The 25,000-nt window shown below is 45.1% G+C and overlaps 1 protein-coding gene across 1 annotated transcript in view; it reads right to left on the bottom strand.

Annotated features, from left to right (window-relative positions):
• Positions 1–6,160: 6,160 nt before the first annotated feature.
• Positions 6,161–25,000, bottom strand: part of LOC134097375 (glutamate receptor ionotropic, kainate 2-like) — a 56,082-nt gene continuing 37,242 nt past the window's right edge. The window contains 5 exon segments of the mRNA XM_062550260.1: positions 6,161–6,325; positions 7,239–7,489; positions 17,683–17,908; positions 18,319–18,536; positions 21,520–21,638. Of these exon segments, the coding sequence (XP_062406244.1) occupies positions 6,161–6,325; positions 7,239–7,489; positions 17,683–17,908; positions 18,319–18,536; positions 21,520–21,638 (979 nt within the window).

Raw genomic sequence — 25,000 nt, 5'->3', positions numbered from 1 at the left:
GGAGTGTAGTGATTCATTGGGCACTTTGCAAGTCCATAAAATATTCAGAACTGATGTCAGAGAGAACACTCCAACCTCACAAAGAACAGAGGGCAACTAAAAACAAGTATTAGAAAACATGAATGAATGAATTCGTTTATTTATCCATCATTTCATTCTTTATTTACATAATTATTTGTGTTTTCTGTATCTCTCTCTCTCTCTGTGTGTGTATGTGTATGTGTGTGTGTGTGTGGTATGTACTTGCATGCGTGCGTGTCTGTGTGTGTGTGTGTGTGTGTGTGTGAGAGAGAGAGAGAGAGAGAGAGTACAAATATGCTTGTATAAGTAGCCTATTAGGCTGACCTTCTCTGGCCCTCTGGATGTGCCTGTTGTATAACACTGTGAGGTGAACAGTCTCCCGCTGGCCAAAGAAAGGGACATCAATACTCGAGACTGCAGTGGCAGACTAATCTTTGGTTCTTATAAAACCACTACTTAACTTAACAGCAAATGTGCAAATATATTCCCTGTGTGCTTCATGAAAAATCTTACAATCTGAAAAAAAAGAGAGAATGAAATAGGCTTAAACGCCACGCCATCTCTGAGGAGGAAGGCCGTTAGAGCCTTTTATGTGCCATCTGGATCTAAGTGTACATTTCATTTGATTCGCACTGAAGATGAGCCGTTACCTAGACTACGAGACCGAATGAGCCAAGGCAGGGCTGCCATGCAGTAGGAGAGTATGCAGCACTTCTGAGGAATAAAGGCCTTGCACTTACCTACTTATACTGTGCGTGCACCGTGTTGGGTGCATACTGTATGTATGTGTGTGTGTGTGTGTGCGTGTGTGTACAGGTCGCAGATGGCGGTGGCATTTGGCAGGGTGTCTGTCTGTGTGTGACTGCTCTCTCTGCCAAAGTAGAGACAGATGCTGCACTGCTCATATGAAGCAACCGAGCCAGGGGGAAGTTAGAGTGAGCGTGTGTGTTAGTGTGTGTCAGAGTGTGTGTGTGTGTGTGTGTGTGTGTGTGTGTGTCTGGGGCGGCGGGGGGTTTATTCATGTTGATCACTGATGGACACTTGTTGACAGGACTAGTGGGTAAAACCTGTATGTTTTAGCATCTGTTTGATATTTCTACTGAGTGTTGTGAAGCCAAACAGTAGGCCTATGTCTCAAAATATTCTCTTATAATCATATTCAGGTGTGAAATAATATAGTGAATGTCTGTGTTATATTAAATTACATTACATTACATTTGGCAAACACTTTCCAAAGGGACTTACAACAGCTTTTAAGAGTAATTCTAACAACAATTTTACAACAAAAACCACAATAAGTGCATCAATGAGTGCAATTGTCCATAGTGCAGCTGGGAATGAGGGCCTCCTTGTCCCTGTCAGGTTGCCATGGTTATGGACACCTCAACGGGGACAATTAGGCGGTATATTTTCTTTTCTTTTATATTATATTATTATGTTTACATCCTCATGAAAGCTGATTACATCAGAGAGACAGAAGAATATGGACAGGAGAGAGAAAGGAGAAGAATAATTCTGCAATATGGCATGCTTCATACACTACCAAAACAATACAGCAGAGGGCGCCCTACAAGCTGCCTCCGAATGCATTGTGTGGGTTGTACAATGGGGCTTAAGCATAGGCAATCAACCACAGGTCTGTAGAAAGGGATAATGAAAAAATAACAATGACATACTTGATGAATACTTTTTCATAATTGTGAATCAGCATGTTCTCGAATGGTTGAATCATGTTGCACACAAAAGCACAGCTCATTTTGATTTGATTAGAGGGCCATAAATGAAACCAATCACTATGGAGTACTCTAGGCAACAAAACCGTTCCCTGGTTGACTCATCTTTCCTCCTAGATTACAGATATGTCTGATGAAAAATAGTAGGATCAGAACCTACTCAGCTGCTCGGATAGTTTGAGTGAACCCATAGTCTTTACACACACACACACACGCACACGCACACGCACACGCACACGCACACACACACACACACACACACAAATTATCTTGCTCATCCAAAGCTGGCATAAGCTTTCATAAGAATTTGTTTATCTCTGTGCAAAGAAAATGAGTGTGTGTCTTTATGTTTGTAAAATGTTTGCATGCAAAACCCAGATTGGTTTGATTTAAGCGCTGTATTACTGTAACATACTGAACATCCAGGGCCTGAAGAGGGTTAATTTGTTACACTAATGGCATATTTTCTCTAACAGCTTTGCTACTGTAGATGTGCTAAAACAAGCACTACAGACACAGCTGGGTGTCTGTGACTTTGCGTATGTGTGAAGTGCATTAGTGTATTGTCTGCAAGAGTTGTTAATATGCAAAAACACACACACACACACACACACACACACAATCAAAAATCATCTCTAGGAGTCAGACTTACATAGTTTCCTTTCATTTTTTATTTTATTGGAATATTTTTTCCAGCCACTTAAACAGACAGGCCCCAGAGATCTCCCAACAGAATGACTAATAGCAGTGGTACCACAGAGCCTTCCGATGCCATATTATCAAGGGCTTCCATCACTTCACAAAACAACCAGAGCCTAGACCACCTCCAGCGGCTATATATGCCATCCAAAACAGTGGGACTGGAAAGCCACCGCTTGCTGCTACATCCAACTCCGAGAGACAGCAGATGTGTCATTTTCCCCACGTTGTCGCTGTTAAAAGATTAAACCAGTATTGACACACAAGTGAATAACTACTGTATGCCAGCACTGTCTGTGTTGAGTGTGAATTCTGTGTTCTCCATGTCGTTTGCACTCTTAATGTTTAATGCGTTGTGTCTTGACCCTATAGATCCTTCTTTACTATTCCTGCATAGTACACACTCTGCGCAGAGTATATACTCAGACCACAGAGTGGAACTTAGCGAGTCTGTTTTCATACGCATTTATGTTCTACATTCTCTCCTCTGCTTTCTGTTGAATGTTCTTGTCTGTTTTCTGAGTTTCACAGCACTGTGTTGCCTCCTTCTGTAGTACTTCTCCACTGCCCGTGCGTCTACATGTATAGTTTGTATATTTCCTATTTTGTCTTCCCCCTATACACTCTATACATAATCTCCTTTATGCTCCCTGTATTTCCTCTCACTTACTGTATATATTATATATGTATGTATGTATGTATGTATGTATGTATGTATGTATGTATGTATGTCTCTATGCATGTATGTACTGTATGTGCGTGTGTGTTCCTTTCTCTGCTCTGACAGGTCACCCATTGTGTGTCTGCATCCAATAGCTGTACAGTGTTCCCTATCACTGCTCTATATCAGTTTTCTCTGTCAGTGTTCTGTTGGCGTTCTATCAGTGTTTTGTCAGCATCCTGTCAGTGTTCTGTTGGTGTTCTATCAGTGTTCTGTTGGTGTTCTCTATCAGTGACCTGTTGATGTCCTATCAGTGCTACATACTGTATGAGGAGATGGGCGAAGACCTGGACACAGGTGGTCCCACAGGTGAAATCGGCCCAATGTCACACCTGTATGGGATTTCTTTAGCCTGGATGCCAGCCGAACTTAGCCCCACCCACAACATCTGAGGTCGGAAAGTTTGGTCTCATTGGCATTGCTCCGTTGTGGCGCAACAACACTCGGACCAGAGCTGTTTGTACCAATTCAGGGCGGGCTTTATACGATGATGAACAGATGATCAACAGTAACATAATCAATCACGTCACCAAAGAGTGCTTGGGTTGAATTTGTTTACAACAAAGCTGCTGCTCTGATTGGTTGTAGGTCTATCCAATTGAGTGAAGAAGCTCCCTGATTTGATTGAAACACATCCCATAATCAAAGCCCAATGGAGCAGGATCAGACTTAAATTCTGACTGAATTTTGAGCACAACAGTGTCAGGCTAGGATTTCTTAAGACTTTTTAGAAAAACCAAAACCCAATGTTATGTGATGTCTTCATACCTACACAACATGAATGTGTGTGAGTGAGTGTGTGTGTGTGTGTGTGTGTGTGTGTGTGTGTGTGTGTGTGTGTGTGTGTGTGTGTGTGTACCTACTCTGTACTGTATGTATTCTTGTAATGTGACATGATACATTTGGTGGTAGTTCACTTACTGTACATGTATGTCCATTCCTTTGTTAAGATTGTTAGTTTGTTTGGCTTTTTGTTGTTTACTTTAGTGTCCATTCTGTGAGCGTAAACAAGGGGAACTAATAGGCCCGGTTGGAGCATTAGATACCTAGAATATTCTGTGGAAGCCACAGGAAATGTTTTAATAGATGCACTCTGTTTTGTTTTTGCTGGCGGTAATGAAGAGAAGTGTGAAGGGTGTGAAACAGACGCTAATGGAGCGTCGTAAATCAGGGATATTACAGCACCAGTGGGGGCCTGCATCTTAATGAGATCAGACTGACTCTAGAGGGCCAGTGTGTCCAGGTTCGGTGTGTGTGTGTGTGTGTGTGTGTGTGTGTGTGTCTGTGTATCTGTGTGTTTGTGTGTGTCTGTGTGTGTGTGTGTGTGTGTGTGTGTGTGTGTGTGTGTGTGTGTGTGTGTGTGTGTGTGTGTGTGTGTGTGTGTGTATCTGTTTGTTTGTGTGTGTCTGTGTTTGGGTGTGCCTCATGCTAGACTGAGCCACAGATGTCTATTTTAAGTCCCAGCATGTGTGTTGTGTGTCTGGGTGTGCATCACACTAATAGAAAGAACTACAAAAATTAGCCTTTGTAGAAAAAAAGTCATCTTCTGTAGAAATCCTCAACCCCCCAGAAAGGAAACGACTGAAAAAAGTAAGAGAACCTCAACATGAAAGGACGCTGAAACTCTTTCACATCACAGAAACAAAAAGAAACGAAACAAGCACATAATTTCCCCATGCCTGATCTCTACGTACAGTGATGGACAGACACATTCTCATTGGCCGCCAGGTCTGGCAGATATTCATGTCCAACGCAGTCTTTTCTTTTGAAACCCAGTTTACCGGGCATCCAGAAGCAACAAGCTTTACAATTCTGAGCGACACAAAAAAACAATTACTAACAAATCAGCCAAATAAGGCAAAACGCAAGTAGGCGAACGAAAGACGTTTCGGTTTAGACACGCTCCATTTCTGCACTGCCTGTATCCCAGGATGCACTGCAGCGCTGTGGCCCATTGCCCGTTCTGGCAGGCCAGAGGTCTGGACATAAGGAGTGTGTTTGTGTGTGTCATTAATTTACAGTTCACTGCCTCGCTTACAAAAAAAAAAAAAAAACCTCAGCTACAGGCAGCGTTGAATCACAGGTTTCTATGGCACCAGTTGCCGTAGTTCATTCAGACCACGCCTACAGGAAATGTTCGAGCCAGTGTGTGAGTCATCATATTGACACGCTGCCACTCACGTTGTGGAGTTGCCATGACAACGCTCTGTCCTTGATGAACTGCAAGGCCTCCATCTCTAAATTGTTCACTCTACCATTACCCTTTTGGAGCGTCACAGGGGCTCAGATCTACAGCAGATCCGTAATATCAGGTGTACTGTAGATCCCAGTATCCATCACATCTTTAATATTAAGTGTAGATCCACATGTCCACAACATCTTTAATACTGGGTGTAGACCCCAATATCTACAATATTTTTTAATATTGGATGTAGATCCCAATGTCAGTTACAATATCAGTTACACCCATTGCAGATGTTCATTTCATTATATCTTCCCAGGAGAGTACAGGGTCTGAATTTGAACCACCAACCCCTCACCTCATTCTCCTGTGATCGTAAATCCGAGCCCAGACGACGGCATTTCCACAGGAAACAGGCGGTCAGTTCCTCTGTAGGGGGGGGGTATTGGCAAGGTGGCGAGGGAGCGAGTGGGCGATTTGGGACTCACCCAGGACACCGCTCATCAGCTACGTACTGCATGGAAGGTGGAGGTTCAAGAGACCTGACTTGGAGGTTCAAGGTTCAATCGGAGGTGGAGGTTCAAGACGCCTGATTGGCTACGTCACCACCACCTGCTTGCTGAGGGCTACATGGTGTTGGTGTGCAAGTGGGTAAGGTGCGTAGGGGGTGGACAGAGGTCTCGCTGGTACGTTCAGGGGGTGGGGGTGTTGCTAGGGGGGTGGAGGACTGTGTGGCCCTGGACTGGGGGGTGGAGTGGGGGAGGTGGTGCGGGTGGGGGGTGGGACAGGGTTATGGTTCGTCCTTCATGCCATGGTCTCCTTGCCGGGCAGTCGTCGGTCGTTGAAGGTGTGCATGTTGATGACCTCCTCGGTCTTGACGATGACAGGCGGCTGCGGCTTCTGTTTGAGACGCCGCTGGCACTTGAGGGACGTGCGGATCTCGTCCACCATGGCGCTGCAGAAGGACTTCTGGACAGGAGACACGGGGGGGAGGAGGGGGGGGGGGTCAGGACGGTAGAGTGACCAAAACAACGGAGGAGCGAGACAGCAGGGCAGGACGACAGGACGACAGGGAGACAGAATGAGGAGGGAGACCAGACAGCAGGGTGACGGAACACGACAGGACAAGGAAGAAGAGAGAGCGAGAGCGAGGGAGAGAGAGAGAGAGAGAGAGTGTGAGAGAGGGAGCGAGAAAGCGAGGACACCAAAGTGATGAGACATTGGGAAGAAAGGAAGTGATGTGAGGACAACAAAGTGACACGGGGAAGTGTGGGAGAGGAGAGAAAACAAAGAGGACAAGAGGACATGCTTTTTGAGAACAAGACAAAGGTCTGGTTTAAAGGTGCCATATGAAGGATCCTAGTTAGGATCCTAGTTATCTTCAGCGGCATTCTACCTTGCCATCGTCTGCTCATTTTGTCAAGCAAAGTCTTGAAAGTCTTGAAAACTAAAATTGTAACATATAACACCTTTAAGAATCAGAATCAGAATCAGTCTCGGTGAAGCTATAGTCAGACCGATACTAATTCTGTCCAGGGACCACTGTGACTCAGAAGTGACCATGCGTCAGCACATTTCACACACACACACACACACACACACACACACACACACACACACACACACACACACACACACATCTCAAAGTGTCCTTGTGTACAGCTATGATCTCACTATCAAAACAAATGAACGCGGCGGCATATTCATCTCGTAACAGCCTCCTAAGCATCCTAACATACTATCACTGAAACAGGGACTGTGACCGGGCGTTAAAGTCGAGAACTTGAATCGTTCCGCGTATCGTCTCCGGCGCCTCGAGCGAACGGTCTCACGGTTGGTGGCGGCCGATCCACGGCGGCTCGTCGCCGGAACTCCAGCTCACCTTCTCGACGTTGGCGTTCTGCTTGGACTTGTAGAGCACCTCGCCGACGGCCACGAAGACGGAGAGCACGAGGCCGGCGGCGAGCACGATGAAGATGCCGCCGATGTTCTGCACGCCCAGGGCGCTGGCCTCCTTGCTCTCCTCCTCGGGACAGCCGTTCCCACGCCACCACTTCTCCTTCATCATGTGCAGCTTGCCCTCCTCCTGCAGCTGCAGGATGGCGATGGTGATCTTGTCCCGGTACGGAGAGCCTGCAGGGACAAACAGAACACAAGAGATTATGACTTACAGTAAGTTCATTTCTTCATCATTTGTTGCCTGGATGAAGAAAGAGAGAGAGAATGGACAGAGAGAGAGAGAGAGAGAGAGAGAGAGAAGAGATAAAAAAGAAAGAAGGACTATGTTGTCTTGTGATCTTGTCTCAGTGTGGAGAACCTGTAAATGAGGGAGAGAAGGAAAGAGAGAGGGAGAGAAGAGGAGTTATATGAGTGTGACTAAAGAAGAGAAGGAACAGTCCATGAAAGAGGGGAAAGGAGTTTAGAGGACAGAAAGAGAGAAGGGAGAATTGGTGGTTGAATGGAGGGGGGCAGAGACAGACAGAGAAAGGGACAAATAGACAAAAGAGACACACAGTGATAGACAGAGAAAAGACATGTCAAGAATTGAGAAGTCTTTTCAGAAGCTTTGTGGCCAAAGTCCAGCCACAGTAGAAAGACCCCATGAGAGGAGAAAGGAACAAGTGCTCACTTCCTGACAGGTGAGGTCAACAAGGAAGAACTCCTAACGTCATTCCTTGCTGAAAAATGACAAAGAAATATTCAAAGCACCTGTCCAAGTTGGGAAGGTATGGTAAGTCTATCTAAGGACTCAAAACAAAAAGACAATGATGAAGTGTGACTGTGTACAACAACTCCTGCAACCTTCTCGTCTCTTTCTGTCTCTGTCCTTTTTGAAACTGTCTACAGTAAGAGAGAAGTCAAGAGAAAGTTTGTGACTACTTCAAGAGTCTCCACAGAGAGCGGCTGTGAGTGTTGTCACTGGGTGTTTGACTAGTATCACTCATACTCACAGTAAACATTCTATATTGTTCATTATGTCTTTTAATCATTACTCTCTTTTTAAATATTTTTTAAAGTATTGCCCTTTCATGCTTTATGTACTATTTCTTTATGTGTTTTATGTTTTCTTTGATACTTTTTAAACTATTGTTTGATTATCGCCCTTCTATACATTTATTACAGTAGCTATCCCTGTTTGCTTTTGCTTATGTAAAGCCCTTGAATGACTTCTGCGCATGAAACTAAATGCACTACACACTGTAAATCAACTGGACTTGTTGGTTGGGACAATTTCTTAACTTACCAATTATATATCTTTCATAGACCATTTGCAACATCCAAAACGTATACTATAAAATGTATCCTATAAATGTGGTGAAATCCTTTTTTTGTATGGTCTTGTGTGCTGTGGTATAGACTTGCAGGGGCCTTGAAACATATGGGAGTGAGAAGTGGAGATTCATGATGTCTTGCGTAAATAAAAGATGAAGGACTAATGAGCGTCGAGAGAGATTGCCCCCCCCGACGGGCGTATTCTGATAGACAATTACACTCTGTCAGTTTCCATAATCATCCAAACACTCCCTCAAAAACTCTCTCTCTGTCTGGTTTGGTTCTCATTCAATCACCTCTGTCTCTCTCTCTCTCTTGTTGTCTTCCACACACACTGTCTTTCTATTATATTGTGATGCACACCCAGGAACACACACAAAACACACACACACACACACACACACACACACAGACACACACACACACACACACACACACACACACACACATAGTACTGGGATTGGTTTGAACTTTCTTTGAACTGACAGATTATAATGAACAATGCAATTATATCAGCTTATGACAACTATCCATACGCACAAATCTTAGCACACAAAGACACACACACACACACACACACACACACACACACACACACACACACACACACACACACACACACAAAAACACCAGATAGCATCTGTTTCAAACTTGCATTCTCTTTGCTGTTGCTGTGAGAGAGGAAAAGTTCAGAAGGACAATGCTGCCACTGCGTGTGATTGGGAGAGGCAGAATATGTGTGTGTGTGTGTGTGTGTGTGTGTGTGTGTGTGTGTGTGTGTGTGTGTTTGAGTGTGTGTGTGTGTGTGTGTGTGTGTGTGTGTGTGTGTTTTGTGTTTTGGAGAGGCAGTGCGTATGCATGTGCGCTCGCTTACTGGTGCACATATTTGCTAGACATAAATACTAAAGAGTGCAATTGCAAGACTTTTTGGCAGCGACAGAGAGACTTAACTCAACTCCAGCGTGTGTGTGTGTGTGTGTGTGTGTGTGTGTGTGTGTGTGTGTGTGTGTGTGTGTGTGTGTGTGTGTGTGTGTGTGAAAGAGACTCTGGGGTAGCAGCGACGGAGAGACTCAACTCCAGCATGTGCTCTTGAGCTGCTTCATGAAACATGAGTGATGAAAGTGATCAGTTTTGTGCAGGAACCCTCGCCAGGATGACAGATTTTAATGGTATTATCAAATGACTGGTTTAATGATCTCATTATGCCCCCATAATGACTAATTAGCATCGTTAATTATGAATCGTGACCCATAAAAATAGGCATTACATATGGGGTCATTGAAACAATCAGGATCGTAAAAATACCTGCAAGAAGGTGTTTCAACATGCAATCAATCATCACGGCGAGTGAAGATGACTTCTCACCAGTTGGAGGAAAGGAGATACAACTGAGCACTGAATCAAATTGAATCTGGCACTAAAATAGCTTCAACTGAGCCAAGCTCTTCGAGCGCCAACACACTAGTCCAGTCAAAGCAATGTATGGACTCTCACTGACTTGACAGACAACAATCAAAGAGACAAACAAAGAGCATCGTCCACCACACCAAGATTTAAACCTAAATAAAAGTAACACAATATAACAATTCCCATTTTTGTCCATTTTCAATATACGGGGGTGTTAATCAAGTGCTAAAGGGAGAACCAAATAAGTCTAAATTAAAACCTACTGTATGAAAAGGGTCATTGCTCCTTCCCGCCACAACAATGCTACCTAGTGTGATACCATGTGCTCTGGGTGTGAGAGACGCCATTCTCTGTGGCAACAAAATGGGTTCCAAGCCGTTATAATGTGTAGCTTTGATAACGGTAAAACACTTAACTGTATTACCACCGCCATCTGCCACAATCCTTACAATGCATTTAGTTCATGAGTAAAAGGCGTTTTTTAGGAAATGTTAATAAATCCAGATTGAAATGGGACTGGGGGTCTGGGATCAGGAGGATTCTTGTTCCAGAGCTAGTTCCCACCAAAAGAACCAATTTGTTCCCCTGTGTTTGCCCTAGAACCCTTGTTCTGTTGCAGAGCACTGCATCGACAAGATGGAGTGAAACATCTTGTCACTGAAACTCAAGCAGTTGCGAAAGTTATGTTATGTCAAATCAGACTACACAAGGTTTCACAATGCTTTTAAGTCATGGTATTTATGACATGTCATTGATCAGTCAAGTAGTGGCATGGCAGACTTTTGGTGAGAATAGAGAGAGGGAGAATTACAGTACTAGTATCAACTGGGTCTGTCGGACACCAGTTAGCCATTCTTATTTAGAGTAATCTTATAAAGCCTGTACTGTGGAACTTGTTTGACTACCTACTGTACCTGGTGACAGATTTGTGCTCTAAAGAAACTAGCCTGAGAAAGGCAGAGTGTGTGTGCATGTAAATTGTGTGTGTGTGTGTGTGTGTGTGTGTGTGTGTGTGTGTGTGTGTGTGTGTGTGTGTGTGTGTGTGTGTGTGTGTGTGTGTGTGTGTGTGAGAGAGTGTGGTGCTAGTCTGGCGCTGCCAAAAGCCCACTCTCAGCAGCCACTCACTGTGGTCTGGGTCTGTGCCACGGGACTCACATGGGACTAGCGGCGAAAAAACTGAGCCACGGAGATAAGGCCTCAACCCTCTACTGGGCTCCTTAAAGTACACAAGCAGACTAGGAGTGTGTGTGTGTGTGTGTGTGTGTCTGTGTGTGTGTGTGTGTGTGTGTGTGTGTGTGTGTGTGTGTGTGTGTGTGTGTGTGTGTGTGTGTGTGTGTGTGTGTGTGCGTGTGTGTTTTATGAACCTGTTTTATGCCGTTATAAAGTTTGATGAACAGTCTCTCCGCACTTTGGAGGACGTAGGAGTATCCATGATGAAGTGTTTTTATTAACGCAGCACTGAAACGGGTGCGTACCTTTTCCCACCTCACCCAAAAACCTCCATAAAAAAACCCCACAAAGTTATGTGTCGTGTGTGCAGTCTTCTGGCAATAGTCTTTTGAGCAAACCTTGGGCGTTTCAAATCCAGTGCTTCTTTAACATTCAGCCCCCCCCGCCCGCCCCTACACTTGGCTGAGTGGAGGATGTTTGCCAAAGCGGCGGCTCCAGCAGTGATGTGGCAGCTCCGCTAGCGGCTAAACTCGTGCTGGCTAATCCCGTGGATGGTGGGGGGGGGAGGGGGGGCGCAACAGAATGGTGCGGGGGCGAGGTGGGGGTAGGGGGTGGGGGCAGGGGATCAGTGTGCGGCTGCGGAACTCGGAGGAAGATCAAAGAGCGAGCTAATGGCTTGTGAGGCGACAGAGGAGGAGGAGGAAGAGGAGGAGGAGGAAGAGGAAGAAGAAAAGGCAAAGCAAAGAGGGGATATGCATCCTGTGATGTACGAACAGAGGGAGAGAGGGGAGAGAGAGACCTACAGAGAAAGAGAGAGGGAGAGTGACAGAGAGAAGGATGGGGAGAGAGGGCACACAGAAACGAAGGGACAAAGGGAGGCCATGTGACAGAGAGAGAGAGAGGGAGGGAGAATAAGAGAAAGGGTTAGAAAGAGTATAGTGGAGAGAAAGAAAGAGGGAGTGTCACAGATAGAGGGAGAGAAAGGGAAGTAGAGGGATATAGAGGGCATGTGCCAGAGACAGAGTGAGAGAGAGAGAGAGAGCGTGACAGAGGAGAAAGAGGGAAAAAGAGAAAAAGAGAGAACAAGAGAAAAAGAGAGAGAGAACAACAGGATAAAAAAGAGGGGGATAGAGAGAGACAGGGCGTGCGTCAGAAAGAGAGAGGGGATAAAAGAGGGGAGCAGAGAGATAGAAAGAGGGTGTGTGACAGAGAGAGGGAGAGAACGAGGGTGTGTGACAGACGGAGAGAGAGAAAGAGGGGGACAAGAGAGAGAGAGGGAGGGAGGCTCAGGGGGTGCTGTGCTCATCCTCTGCTCAGCTGCGCTAAAGAGATTAGAGTCCTTGTGGAGCGCGTTTGCTTGTAACACTCTCCAGCCGTGCCCGCGTCCTAACACGATTACGGCACAGCGCCGGCCCGCAGGCCCACAAGACGACCGGAACGCTATCGGAACAACCAGCAGAGAACAAGGGAGGGGAGAGGGAGGGAGAGGGGGAATGAAGGAAGGGTGAAAGAGGAGAGAAAGAGAGTGAAAGACTGATCAGAACGGGATGATGATTGAAGGTGGAGAGAGGGGCAGACGGATGGGATGAGAGGAGAGGAGGAAAAAGGAAAAGGGAAGAGACAGGAGCGAGGGATGAACTTCCTCATGACAGAAGTGGTGGAGAGAGTGATGGAGAGAAAAAAAATGGCGGAGAAGAGATAAGATGAAGAGAGAAGATGGCAGAGGAGAAGAGATGAAGGGAAGAGAGGAGATGGAGAAGAGATGAGATGAGATTAATAGAGGAGATGAGGAAGGAGAAGAGAGAAGGTGAAGAGGGAAGATGGTGGAGAAGAAGAGATGGAGAGAAGAGAGGGGATGAGGGAGGAGAAGATATGAAGTGAAAAGAGAGGATGGTGGAAGAGAAAAGATGAAGGGAAGAGAGGATATGGAGAAGAGATGAGATGAGATTAATAGAGGAGATGAGGAAGGAGAAGAGAGAAGGTGAAGAGGGAAGATGGTGGAGAAGAAGAGATGGAGAGAAGAGAGGGGATGAGGGAGGAGAAGATATGAAGTGAAAAGAGAAGATGGTGGAAGAGAAAAGATGAAGGGAAGAGAGGAGATGAAGGTGTGGAGTACAGGGGCTGGTTCTCACTCTTACAGTAATTGTTTCTCATTTCCTCTATGAGCTACATCTCTTCTCAAGAGCCTGCAAAAAAAATCACACATTGTGTGTGTGTGTGTGTGTGTGTGTGTGTGTATCTGCATGTGCGTGCGAGTGCAAGTGTGTATGCAAGTGTGTATGTTCTAAGTGTCTTGGTCCTCAAAGGGGCAGCAATTCATATTTCACTTCAAATGATTTATGAAGGAGAACGAAGCAGCCTGGAGATTACTGTTAATGGCCTTCACTGAGGAAGGAGAGAGAGGGAGAGAAAAGGGGGGCAGAGAACAAGGGGAGGAGAAAGAGGGAAATAGAGAGAGAGAGAGAGAGAGAGAGAGAGAGAGAGAGAGAGAGAGAAAGAGAGCGAAGGAGAGAGAGAGAGATAGAAAGGGAGTGATACTTTTGAATTTTAAAACCTTTTATACCACTTGAAAAGCATTGACATTCCAGTGGAAAATAATCAGTTTATTTCACCAGATGAAAGACACATTCTTCACTTCCATGTAGGATCTATCTAACCCCAAAAAGAGACTATAATTTGGCGGCAAACCCTGACCAAGTACAGGATAAATAACCGCACCCTTGCAGTAGAAACTGGTGGACACAGAAAGACCTGGATGGCAAAAGAAGAAAGAATATGTGGTCATTTTGGTTGGTTAAAACCAACTACCGGTACCCAATATAGATTTGCCGTATGCATGTGTGTGTACATACATAGGGTGATAGCGAGAGTTAGGGAGAAAGTGTGTACGTAAGGGATAATGTATAGAACGCCGGTCATTATCGGAAAATAATTCCCGACAGGTTGAACTGAACCCCGACGCGCAGCGTAGGGGTTTTGCTTCGTCCTGAAGGGAATTATTTTCCAATAATGACCGGCGTTCTATACATTATCCCGCTTATTATACGGCTACGGCTACTTGCCAAAACGAGAAAAGAAACTCATCTCAATGTGTCTTTAGCAATGACTTGGCTACCGTTTCGTGGCTTCCACAACAACTACTGTAGCGGAGTGAACCCGTTGCCATTGGCAGTGGTCATTATACCTTGGGAGCGGTCATCTATCAAGAAATAATGACCGGTAGAACGTTGGGAAATCCCATTCAAGTCAATGGAGTGTTCTACTTGCATTGTGAAGAGCCGTATAATAAATACATATAATCATGTATACAGTATGTATGCATGGAAGTTTTCTTATTTTTTCTTCTTATTTTCTGGGAATGGTTTACATATTTGTCCTTCCATGTGTGTATGTAATTGAGTTTGGGCAATAATGTTACTGAAATGTTCATGCCAATAATGTTTTCTTGATTTGAACTACAGTAAGAGAGATAGAGGAGTGAAGTCGACCTGAGTTAATAAGATATAACAGACAGCTGTGACATCTGATAGGACAGTTGTCTCATTCATCCAGCCTGCTAGCCTACTGAGATAGCCATCTTAAACACAACAACATTCTTAGATATCAGCACGACACGGACAGACAGACACACAAACACACATGCAGACAGACAGACAGACAGACAGACACACACACACACACACACACACACGTTGAAAGACATGCACAGTCACAGTCACCACTGCCAAGGTATTAATGGATTAATGTACTGAGGGAAGTAGAGGCCTGCTGATATTACAAAGGATTAGATCCCTGAGGTGCTGAGGCAACACAAGTGTGTGTGTGTGTGTGTGTGTGTGTGTGTGTCTGCATCCATGTGCTGTATGTGTGTCTGTGACTGTGTGTGTATGCTTGCATGCATGTGTTCTTGTGTGTATGTCTGAATGTGTGTGTATGTGTGTGTGCGTGCATGCGCGCGTGTGTGTGTGTGTGTGTGTGAATGCGTGCCCATGCTCAGATCTCAGGCAGTAGACGTATCTGACCGCTTCACACGCTATCGGGCTATAAGGTGTGGGCGACCAACCCAACCCACCATAACAAAAGAGAGCAATTAAAGCACAGAGTTTTTCAAAAGCACACCGAGAGAGCTGGACACAGATGGAACACGCGTCAGTCCAGTCAGCCCGGCCCCAGCTGACTGACACAAGCGTATCTGACAGCCTGCAGTCCGAAGCCAAAGGCAGCCAGACTCAGAGCCAGACTCAGAGCCACTGCCACAACACATCTTCTGTTCTGATGGCCCTGTGGATGAGCGTTGGTAATATGATTTATGAAGACATATCTGATAGAGGAAATGCATCACTTGCAGAAAGCATTATTGATAGTAATGTGACAGAATAGGCTGTACAATTCCTTATGTACAGTATGATGTGTGATCTGTTGATAATAACATTTCTTACTAGGAGGACTTAGAACAAATAATTATTTATAAACCTTATGACATAATGACAATATTCAAAAAAGGGTAGATCCTATGCCCTTCTGTGAACAACTGGTGCCTCAATGGGAGGGGACAAGCTTAAACTAATGAAGGAGGAACACTGGAGCAACACAGATGTTTACTAAGATTTAATTTGTAATGCATCGGTGCACAGCAAAAGACTAACGTTCCACTGTAGTGATGTAGTGACAAATAGTGACGGATAGTGACGAGATTGTTTTATTTACCATTTAGGCTAAAATGCACAGTATAATTTGGTTTATATTGAATTCAGGAATTGAATATTATTCTAATGCTTAACATTTAACTGTCTATATCATGATGTAACTGAAAAGAAATGAAAAGAAAATTGTATTATAGAGGTAATTGTATTTAAGAGCTGGGAATGCCATATTTGGGGAGAATAAAGAATGACCAGAAAGGTTCCTGGTCTGTTTGTTGCCAGGGAAACGGTTACAGATGAACTTGAGCGTCTTCTGTGTGCGGAGTGAATCTATCTGATTAATTGATTTTCACTTAAAGAGGAATAATGCAGGATTGGCGATTTCATCTCTGGTTTCGGTTTCGTTTTTCGTTTTTGCTCGTTTTATGCTTGCATATTTCTCTGCAGAGCTTCCCCGACAGCTTTAGCGTGTATATTTATACACATATAGGCTATATATAAATATATAAATTGCAAGCGTGGTTCTTCTTGTTCCTTTCGCGTCTCTGACTTCCAGATGTAAACAGCAAACGATCGTTTATCAGAAAGTTGCAAGGTTGTAATAGCGGAGAGGGACACTAGGGGCGGGAGGAAATGTGAGTGTTTTCGATAAAACTGGTCAGTCAAGCAAAACAACGATTTCTAAGCGATTTTATGATTATGAAAAAGTTGCATAGGGTCTCTTTAATAAAGTTAAAGATGTCGAAAATAAAACAACCAATCTGCCATTTGATTGATATTACCAGACAAACACATTACTGTAAGACATTTCAATATTCATAAAAAAGGAACTGTCTGCTTTTTTGGGGTCAGTGACGTCTTCATATGTTCTAATGATGGAAACTTCAGCCCTGGAAGGGACAGAAGCGAGGTTGGCTCAATATGTTGAGTCAAGTGCTCTACATGTAATCCATCATATGGATTTCACCACACTGAATGGTAGCAGGTCCTGGTTGGTAAATTGGTTTAGGAAGATATTGGGTAAATACTCAGTGACTCTTTAATTTCCCCAGTGGGAAGTGTGTGTGTGTGTGTGTGTGTGTGTGTGTGTGTGTGTGTGTCTCTCTCTCTGTGTGTGTGTGTGTGTGTGTGTGTGTGTGTGTGTGTTTGTGTGTGTGTGTGTGTGTGCGTGTGTGTGTTTAACTTGGCAAGCATGGGAATACATTTCAGCACTTGTCACTTCTGGTGAATTTTTTAAAACTGTCACAACAGTAAAAGCTCATCTGTTTCCATGTGATAATCACACTGCAGGGGAAAGCTCACTAGATCATACACAAAGTGGATTATACTAACACACCCAACACACACACACACACACACACACACACACACACACACACACACACACACGATTTGTACAAATTGTACAAACAAACCTCAATCACTCTAATGGCTTCGGTTGTATATGAATTCGCATAAAATAATTAGGAAGATCGAAAGTCAACCAGAGTGCTAAGAATCACAGATGACAGAAAGAGCTGACGAGAGGAGACGAGAGGAGAAGAGAGGAGAGGAGAGGAGAGGAGAGAAGAGGGGGAATAAGAGGAGAGGGACGAGAGGAGAAGAGAAGAGAAACAAGAGGAGCGGAGAAGAAATGAAAAAAGACAAAGCAAGAGGAAGGAGCAGAGGAAACAATACATGACAAGATGATCAGCAGAAGACAAGACCAAGACTAAGCTAAGACATACACACACAGACACAGACACACACACACATACACACTGGTGTGCTAACTCCCTAGGCCTTGGAGTTGATTCTTAACACACATACAGTACACACACACCCGTCACTCACCCATGGGCGTGCCGACTCCGTAGGCCTTGGAGTCGATGAGGCCCCCTATCTGCGTGAGGTTGCAGTTGCGCTGCGTGACGAACTCGATGGTGGTGGACTCCATGAGGAAGGCGTAGTCGGACGTGAGCACGCGGTGGATGCCGTCGTCCACGCTCTTCACCACCACCGACTGGCGCCGGCTGTTCATGAACTCCCACATCTTGTCGTAGGTGGAGATCTTCGTCTTCTGCGGGCGGGCGGGGGGGGCATGAGGTGGCGAAGAGAGAGAGACTTAGAAAAGTGCACTGTAGACACTAGAACACACACACACACACACACACACACACACACACACACACACACACACACATACATACAGAGACACACACACAGACACACAGACACACACACACACACACACACACACACACACACACACACACATACTCACACACACATGTACCCATACACACGTACCCACACACACGCACACACACACACACACACACACACACACACACACACACACACACACACACACAGACACACCCACCCACCGACACGTACTCACACACACATGTACACACACACACACACACACACACACACACACACACACACACACACACACACACAACCACACACACACACAGGCACCTTAAAGAAGGTCATGGTGGCGCCTCCCTCCACCAGGCCGTAGAGGATCTTGGTCTGCTTGGCGAGGTCGTCGGCCGAGTCGATGGGCGACTCCATGCGCTCCACGGTCAGGAAGGCGGCCAGGTTGGCCGTGTACGACGAGATGATGATCAGGGTGAAGAACCACCAGATCCCGCCCACGATACGCGTGGACAAGGCCTTGGGCATCAGCTCCGAACCTGAGAGAGGGACAGAGAGAGAGGGAGGGAGAGAGAGCGAGGGAGAGAAAGAGAGAGAGAGAAAGATAAAGGGAGAGGGTGAGAGAGATTTTTTTTTTGAGATTTTAAGATTCTTCATTGGTCTACAATACCAATAGCAAACAAACCAACAGACAATTCAAACAGTTAGCATTTTGTACAAAAAATCTAAATTAAGAATGGATCAGGGGGAAAAAAAGAAAAAGTAATTACAGGAGAAGACTGAAGTGCAAATTGCCTTAAGTAACAGTACAAAGTGCCTGCTTGCGGAACCACACAGCTTCAAAAGTCTCTAGATCTTGCATGAGTTTGTAAAACTGGAAATCAACCAGAGGGTGAGAGAGAATGAGGGAGGAAGGGAGAGAGAAAGAAAAATGTAAGGAGAAAGGTTGGACGACAGGAAAGGAGTGACACAGAGAGAGGTAGAGAGAGAAAGGGAGACAAACAGGGAGGAATGAATGGAGAGGGAACATAAAAGGGCAAGAGAATGAGAGAGAGGGTAGAATGAGACAGAGGGTAGGAGAATAAGAGAGAGGGTAGGAGAATGAGAGAGAGGGTAGAATGAGAGAGAGGGTAGAATAAGAGAGAGGGTAGGAGAATAAGAGAGGGTAGGAGAATAAGAGAGAGGGTAGAATGAGAGAGAGGGTAGAATGAGAGAGAGGGTAGGGGAATAAGAGAGAGGGTAGGAGAATGAGAGAGAGGGTAGAATGAGAGAGAGGGTAGAATAAGAGAGAGGGTAGGGGAATAAGAGAGGGTAGGAGAATAAGAGAGAGGGTAGAATGAGAGAGAGGGTAGGGGAATAAGAGAGAGGGTAGAATGAGAGAGAGGGTAGGAGAATAAGAGAGAGGGTAGAATGAGAGAGAGGGTAGGAGAATAAGAGAGAGGGTAGAATGAGAGAGAGGGTGGGAGAATGAGAGAGAGGGTAGGAGAATGAGAGAGAGGGTAGGAGAATGAGAGAGAGGTTCGGGGAAGAGGACAAGGGCAAGAGAGGGAGAGGTCAAGAGAGAGGGGGAGGGGGTGAGAGAGGATGAGTGGGGGGTGTGTGAGAGAGGTGAGAGAGAAGAGACAGTGGAAGAGGAGAAAACACAGAGGCAGGTTGACAAGCAGACAGAGTGAGAAGGAGGAAGGGGTGAGAAGGAGAGACAGAGGAGAGAGAGAAAGAGGAGGATGCAGGAGAATGAGTGGTCAGAAGGAGGGACGTGTGAGAGAGAGGTGAGAACAACCAAGTGTGTTAGGACGTGTGACTACAATTCCAAGTCTATTAATCTGTGTGTGTGTGTGTGTGTGTGTGTGTGTGTGTGTGGGTGGGTGGGTGGGTGGGTGGGTGTGGCAAACTGTCGACACAATATGGTCTGGAGGAGATGAACGACCTCTGTGTACCCCAAAGGGAAATGTTTCTAAAAATACCACAGCACTTCCATTGCTCAAGCTGGCACATAGGTGTGCATCACTGCAACAGATAGGCCAATGTCACTCTAAGGGCTTAATTACAGTCTCGGACACATTTTGCTCCGTCTGACTACCTGTCTCATTCTGTATCAACATGGTGCAGAGTGAAGCTGTGGTCCTCATATACATGGAATCATTACCGCTATCTTATTACATTTACAATGTAATTATGTATTGTGTTACAATGTATTACAATGTAAATATACTGTAACATTATAATTTCAGATTTTAACAGATAAGATCATTCAAATACTGCTACTATTGCTGCTGCTGCTACTACTACTACTACCACTACTACTACTACTTCTACTACTACTACTAATACTACTACTACTACTAATAATAATAATAATATGCTTTATTTATTTCATGATGCCTTTCAGAGCACCCAATTCACCTTACACAAGTTGAGGTGCATAAGCTATTTTAAGGGCAGTCTTAAATTGTGTGATGGAGTCAAAACAATGACTATGGGGGAGGGGGGATGCAGAGTAAAAGAAGGCCCTTCGATTCACTGTAACTGTGGTAAGCCTGGTGTTTGGAAGGGCAAGTAGTCCTGCAAATGTTTATTATAGATTTGTTTGTTTATATTCAGTGTGAACTCTCATAAACAGACTATATAAATGCCTCCAGTTATTGCTTGGATATCTGAAAATAACTTGGAAGTAAATATTGAGCTGATGCTTATGAAAGCATTGGTATTCATAGCTTTATTCAAAAATGACCTTGATATTAGATATCAAACAAACACGCGCACACACACACAGAGAGGACCAAAAGCTATCCCAGTTTCACACTGATGCAACCGAGCAGACATGGGTGTGGTTGCTATGGTGATGGATGGCCTGATTGTGTCTCGACTGGACCCGCAATGACCTCACGGCAGAGACTCAGGTGAGCTACTGCAACTAATTCAGTGTGTGTGTAGCTGTGTGTGCGCAGCCGTTCAAGTGTACGTGTGTGTGTGTGTGTGTGTGTGTGTGTGTGTGTGTGTGTGTGTGTGTGTGGTGTGTGTGTGTGTGTGTGTGTGTGTGTGTGTGTGTGTGTGTGTGTGTGTGTGTGTGTGTGTGTGTGTGTGTGTGTGTGTGTGTGTGTGCGTGTGTGTGTGTGTGTGTGTGTGTGTGTGTGTGCTGATGCCTTTGTGAGATTGAGAGAGAAAGAGGAAAAGATAGCTTGTTTATCTGTTTGTGAATCTCTGTGTGCATTTGTGTGTGGGCTTATAAGTACTTTGTGTGTGTGTGTGTGTATGTGTGTGTGCCTTTGTGAAGTGGGAGCAGCTGGAGGCTGCTGAGACAAAAACAAAGAGTGAAATTGTGTGTGTGTGCATCATGATCTTGTGTGTTTGCCTGAATGTGTGTATTCGTCTCTGTGTGCATGTCTGTGTTTGCATATGTGTGTGTGTGTGTGTGTGTGTGTGTGTGTGTGTGTGTGTGTGTGTGTGTGTGTGTGTGTGTGTGTATGTATGTGTGTGTGTGTGTGTGTGTGTGTGTGTGTGTGTGCGTGCGTTCCTGCGCACCTTGTCTCATGAGTGCTCCGACTCCGAACCAGAAGCTGTTGAGCAGAGTGAAGTTATTCTCCACGACATCTGAGTCTGGGTTGCAAGGGTGTGGGTTGTACCACTCATATGGGCTGAACCTAGGATGAAGATCACACACACACACACACACACACACACACACACATAAAGAGAGAGAGAGAAATAAAGAGAACATTTTTCAGTTCATACAATACAGTTACATACAATTCTTGCAAAAAGATTCAGTACATGCCATTGACAATCTGCAGGTTGCGCAAGTTGAACAGATATATTCCTCTATAGGAAAGCACGCATGCAGAAGACCTTGCTGCTCCTCTTCAGTGTGTTTCAGTTGAGTGATAGTCTCCTCGTCCCATTACTACACACTCAGACTCCTTCACCCCTGGAGCTGATTCCTAATCACAAGTGTCTTTCAAAGAAACTTGGAACAAGTCACCCCCGGGTTCTCTCTCCTTCTTAAGCAGCACTTTTAAGGACCCTTTGAAGGACTTTTCCCGGGCCCGGGATCCGTCCAATTCAAGGACCCAACACAGCATATAGCGTGAACACAGATCAAGGTTAATGACTCTCTCAAAGAGACATTAGCACGTCACCACCTCTCTGCTCCCAGACAGAGAGAGGCTGGTCCAAAGGGAGGAGCAGAGCACTTTATATTAAGTGTCCTTAGTTCAGGACACTTAGAAGGCCTGACACGCAACCAACGCCGGACTCAGTTGACGTTTTGAAGTGCCTTCTCGTAGTCTACGCAAGCTGCGCGGACAATGTGCCCGCCATCAAAAACGGCACTCACCAAGTGTCTTGTTCCAAAAAAAAAGGTGGCACACAAGTACGCACCAAACTCTCCCAGCGTAGCTGCTGGGTGCGTTCAAGTGTACATAGCTGGGTGCATTTGCGTAGCCTGCATAGACTATGAATCAGGTCTAAGCGTACTTCCTAAAGACCATCCTGAAGTAGCCTACTTTACTTTAGTACAAAACCCACACTTCAGCAGCGGAGTTTTGAATAACATTCTAATACCTATATATAATATATATGTATATATAATCATATACCTGTAATTTCCCGACTATTAGCTGCAGCATATCCATTGATTTTGCAAAAATTCTTCCACTATGAGGTTGATACACGGGGACAGTTAATATGGCATTAATATGGTTTTGTGTCTTTTAACTTAAACATAAAACACTGCCCTGCGGCTTATACACAATGCGGCTTATACACAGGAAATTACTGTATATGAATAAACTGTATTATGTCATGTGCATTATCTAGTATACTGCTTTATACAGTATTTATGATACTGTATTACAGTATCATTATATGCAGAGAATGTGGGGATATGTTCTGTGTTAAAGTGGGCTGAGACAGAATGTCTCTGTTGCATCTGCTGAAGCTTGCTGCCAGGGCTGGCGTTGGGGGACTCTTCAGATTGATCACATGAGAGAAAACAACTGTCAATGCAGCCCAAAACCCCCCAAGGGGCAATTCAGCAGAGGGAGGCTTGAAGAAGGATACTCCTCATGCACGCACACGCAGATACACACACACACACACACACACACACACACACATCCATGCAGGTGCATACTCACATACATGGAGCCACATGCACACATGCATACACATGCTTCATCTTATATGTAACATCAGACTTACCAGCAGAACACTCATTTCATATAACAGAGCTAGAAGGCTTGTGTGTATGTGTGTGTGTGTGTGTGTGTGTGTGTGTGTGTGTGTGTGTGTGTGTGTGTGTGTGTGTGTGTGTGTGTATTGTGTGGACATTGCATATTCTGCACTAGCTTAAGTGACAGTTACTGTAGCCTAAACTTGACACCTCTCCATTGCCAGGAACACCAGAGTGAAGTCTTGTTCACTCCAAAAACCTCTTTGGGGATCACAAACACCCCACAGCCCACAGCAACACCAGTCTCATTCGCTCCTAAACCTATTTTGGGGGTCAAAAACACCCAATGCCCCCATTAACACCAGAGGAAAGTCACGGTCACTCCAAAAACCTCCTCCGGGGTCCCAAGCCCCCTACAGCCCCCAGGAGTCCTGAAGTTGTTGAGGATGCACTTCTCTCTGTCTGAGCAGCCCTCTCATTTCTCTGCATGAATAAACCTAATCCATCTATGAAATTGCTTTCTGTCTCATGTCAGTCAGGGCTAATGGATTCAGTGTGATGGCGGAGGAGGGGGACAGAGAGAGAGACAGAGACAGAGTCTGAATGACTAAAAAGATAGGCACCAAGCTAATGAATGAGTGATTGATAAAAGAGCATTCTCTTTTTTCTGCCTTGGCATCAAACAGTATGGTAAGTAAGAGAGGCAGAGAGATAGAGAGAGAGATAGAGAGGGGGAATGAATGGATGAATGGATGAATGGATGAATGGATGAATGAATGAATGAACGAGTCAAATTAACTGAATGGATGAATTTTGATGCTCTTAGTTTTTTTGTGAGTCTATATTCATTGAGTGACAGCAGGGAAAGATACACAGAAGGAAAGAGTAAGTGAATGAATGAAAAACATATTTCTGTATGCAATGGCTGAATTATTAATACGAGATGCCTGCAGTGCCTCTTGTCATTGTCAACTCAGGGGGTCTGCACGGAGGAGTAAGCATGCAAAGAGAGAGAGAGAGAGAGATAGAGGGGGAGAGAAAGGGAAAGAGAGAAAGAAAGACAGAGAGCAGAGAGAGGAGGAAGGGGAGAGAGAGGAAGGGAGAGAGGGAGACAGGGAGAGAGAGAGAGAGGTATAGTAGGAGAGAGACAGAGAGACAGAGAGAGAGAGAGAGAGAGAGAGAGGAAGACAGTGTGAGAGAGAACGAGTGAAAAGACGGAGTGGGATAGAATGGGGTCATGGTATCCCCATCTGTCCGATGCCAGGCAGCGGGGGCCCCGGGATCGAGCGGAGTGGAACGGTTGAGCATGTGGTCGTGCCATGGCATTTTGGCTGCTAGTGGTGCCAGGCGCAGCCCCCTGTGGTCTGGCACACACACACATGCACACACACACCGGGTCCGGTCCAAGTCTTGTGCTACCTGTCGATGATGGTGGCTAAATACAGGACTTAGCGCCAGACACTAGCTGACACATATGTACATACTGTATATTTGGTGGTTACTAATGGCGGTTTATTGTAATTACCGTGGCAGCCATAGAATACTGATATAAACATAAACGAACATAAACAGTACAAATTGTGGGCATATGTACTGTATGCTACAGAGTGTATCAGTCATTTTGTGAAAGGGCTACAGTACAGTATGTTGTCATTTCTTAGCTTATGAGAAAACTGCTGACCAGAGAAATAGCATTTCTCTTGGTGGTTATGATGAAAAATGTGAATCAGAAAACAACAGAACGGTTTGTAACTATGACCAGCCCCAAGGCATGTCTCTGCTGTAGAGGCAGCCCCAGCTTATACTGTAAAGTCCAGCTTATGTCACCTGTGA

The sequence above is a fragment of the Sardina pilchardus genome, chromosome 12 (genome assembly GCF_963854185.1).
Source record: "Sardina pilchardus chromosome 12, fSarPil1.1, whole genome shotgun sequence".
Lineage (NCBI taxonomy): Eukaryota > Metazoa > Chordata > Actinopteri > Clupeiformes > Clupeidae > Sardina > Sardina pilchardus.
This window is presented reverse-complemented; position numbering and strand designations above follow the sequence as displayed.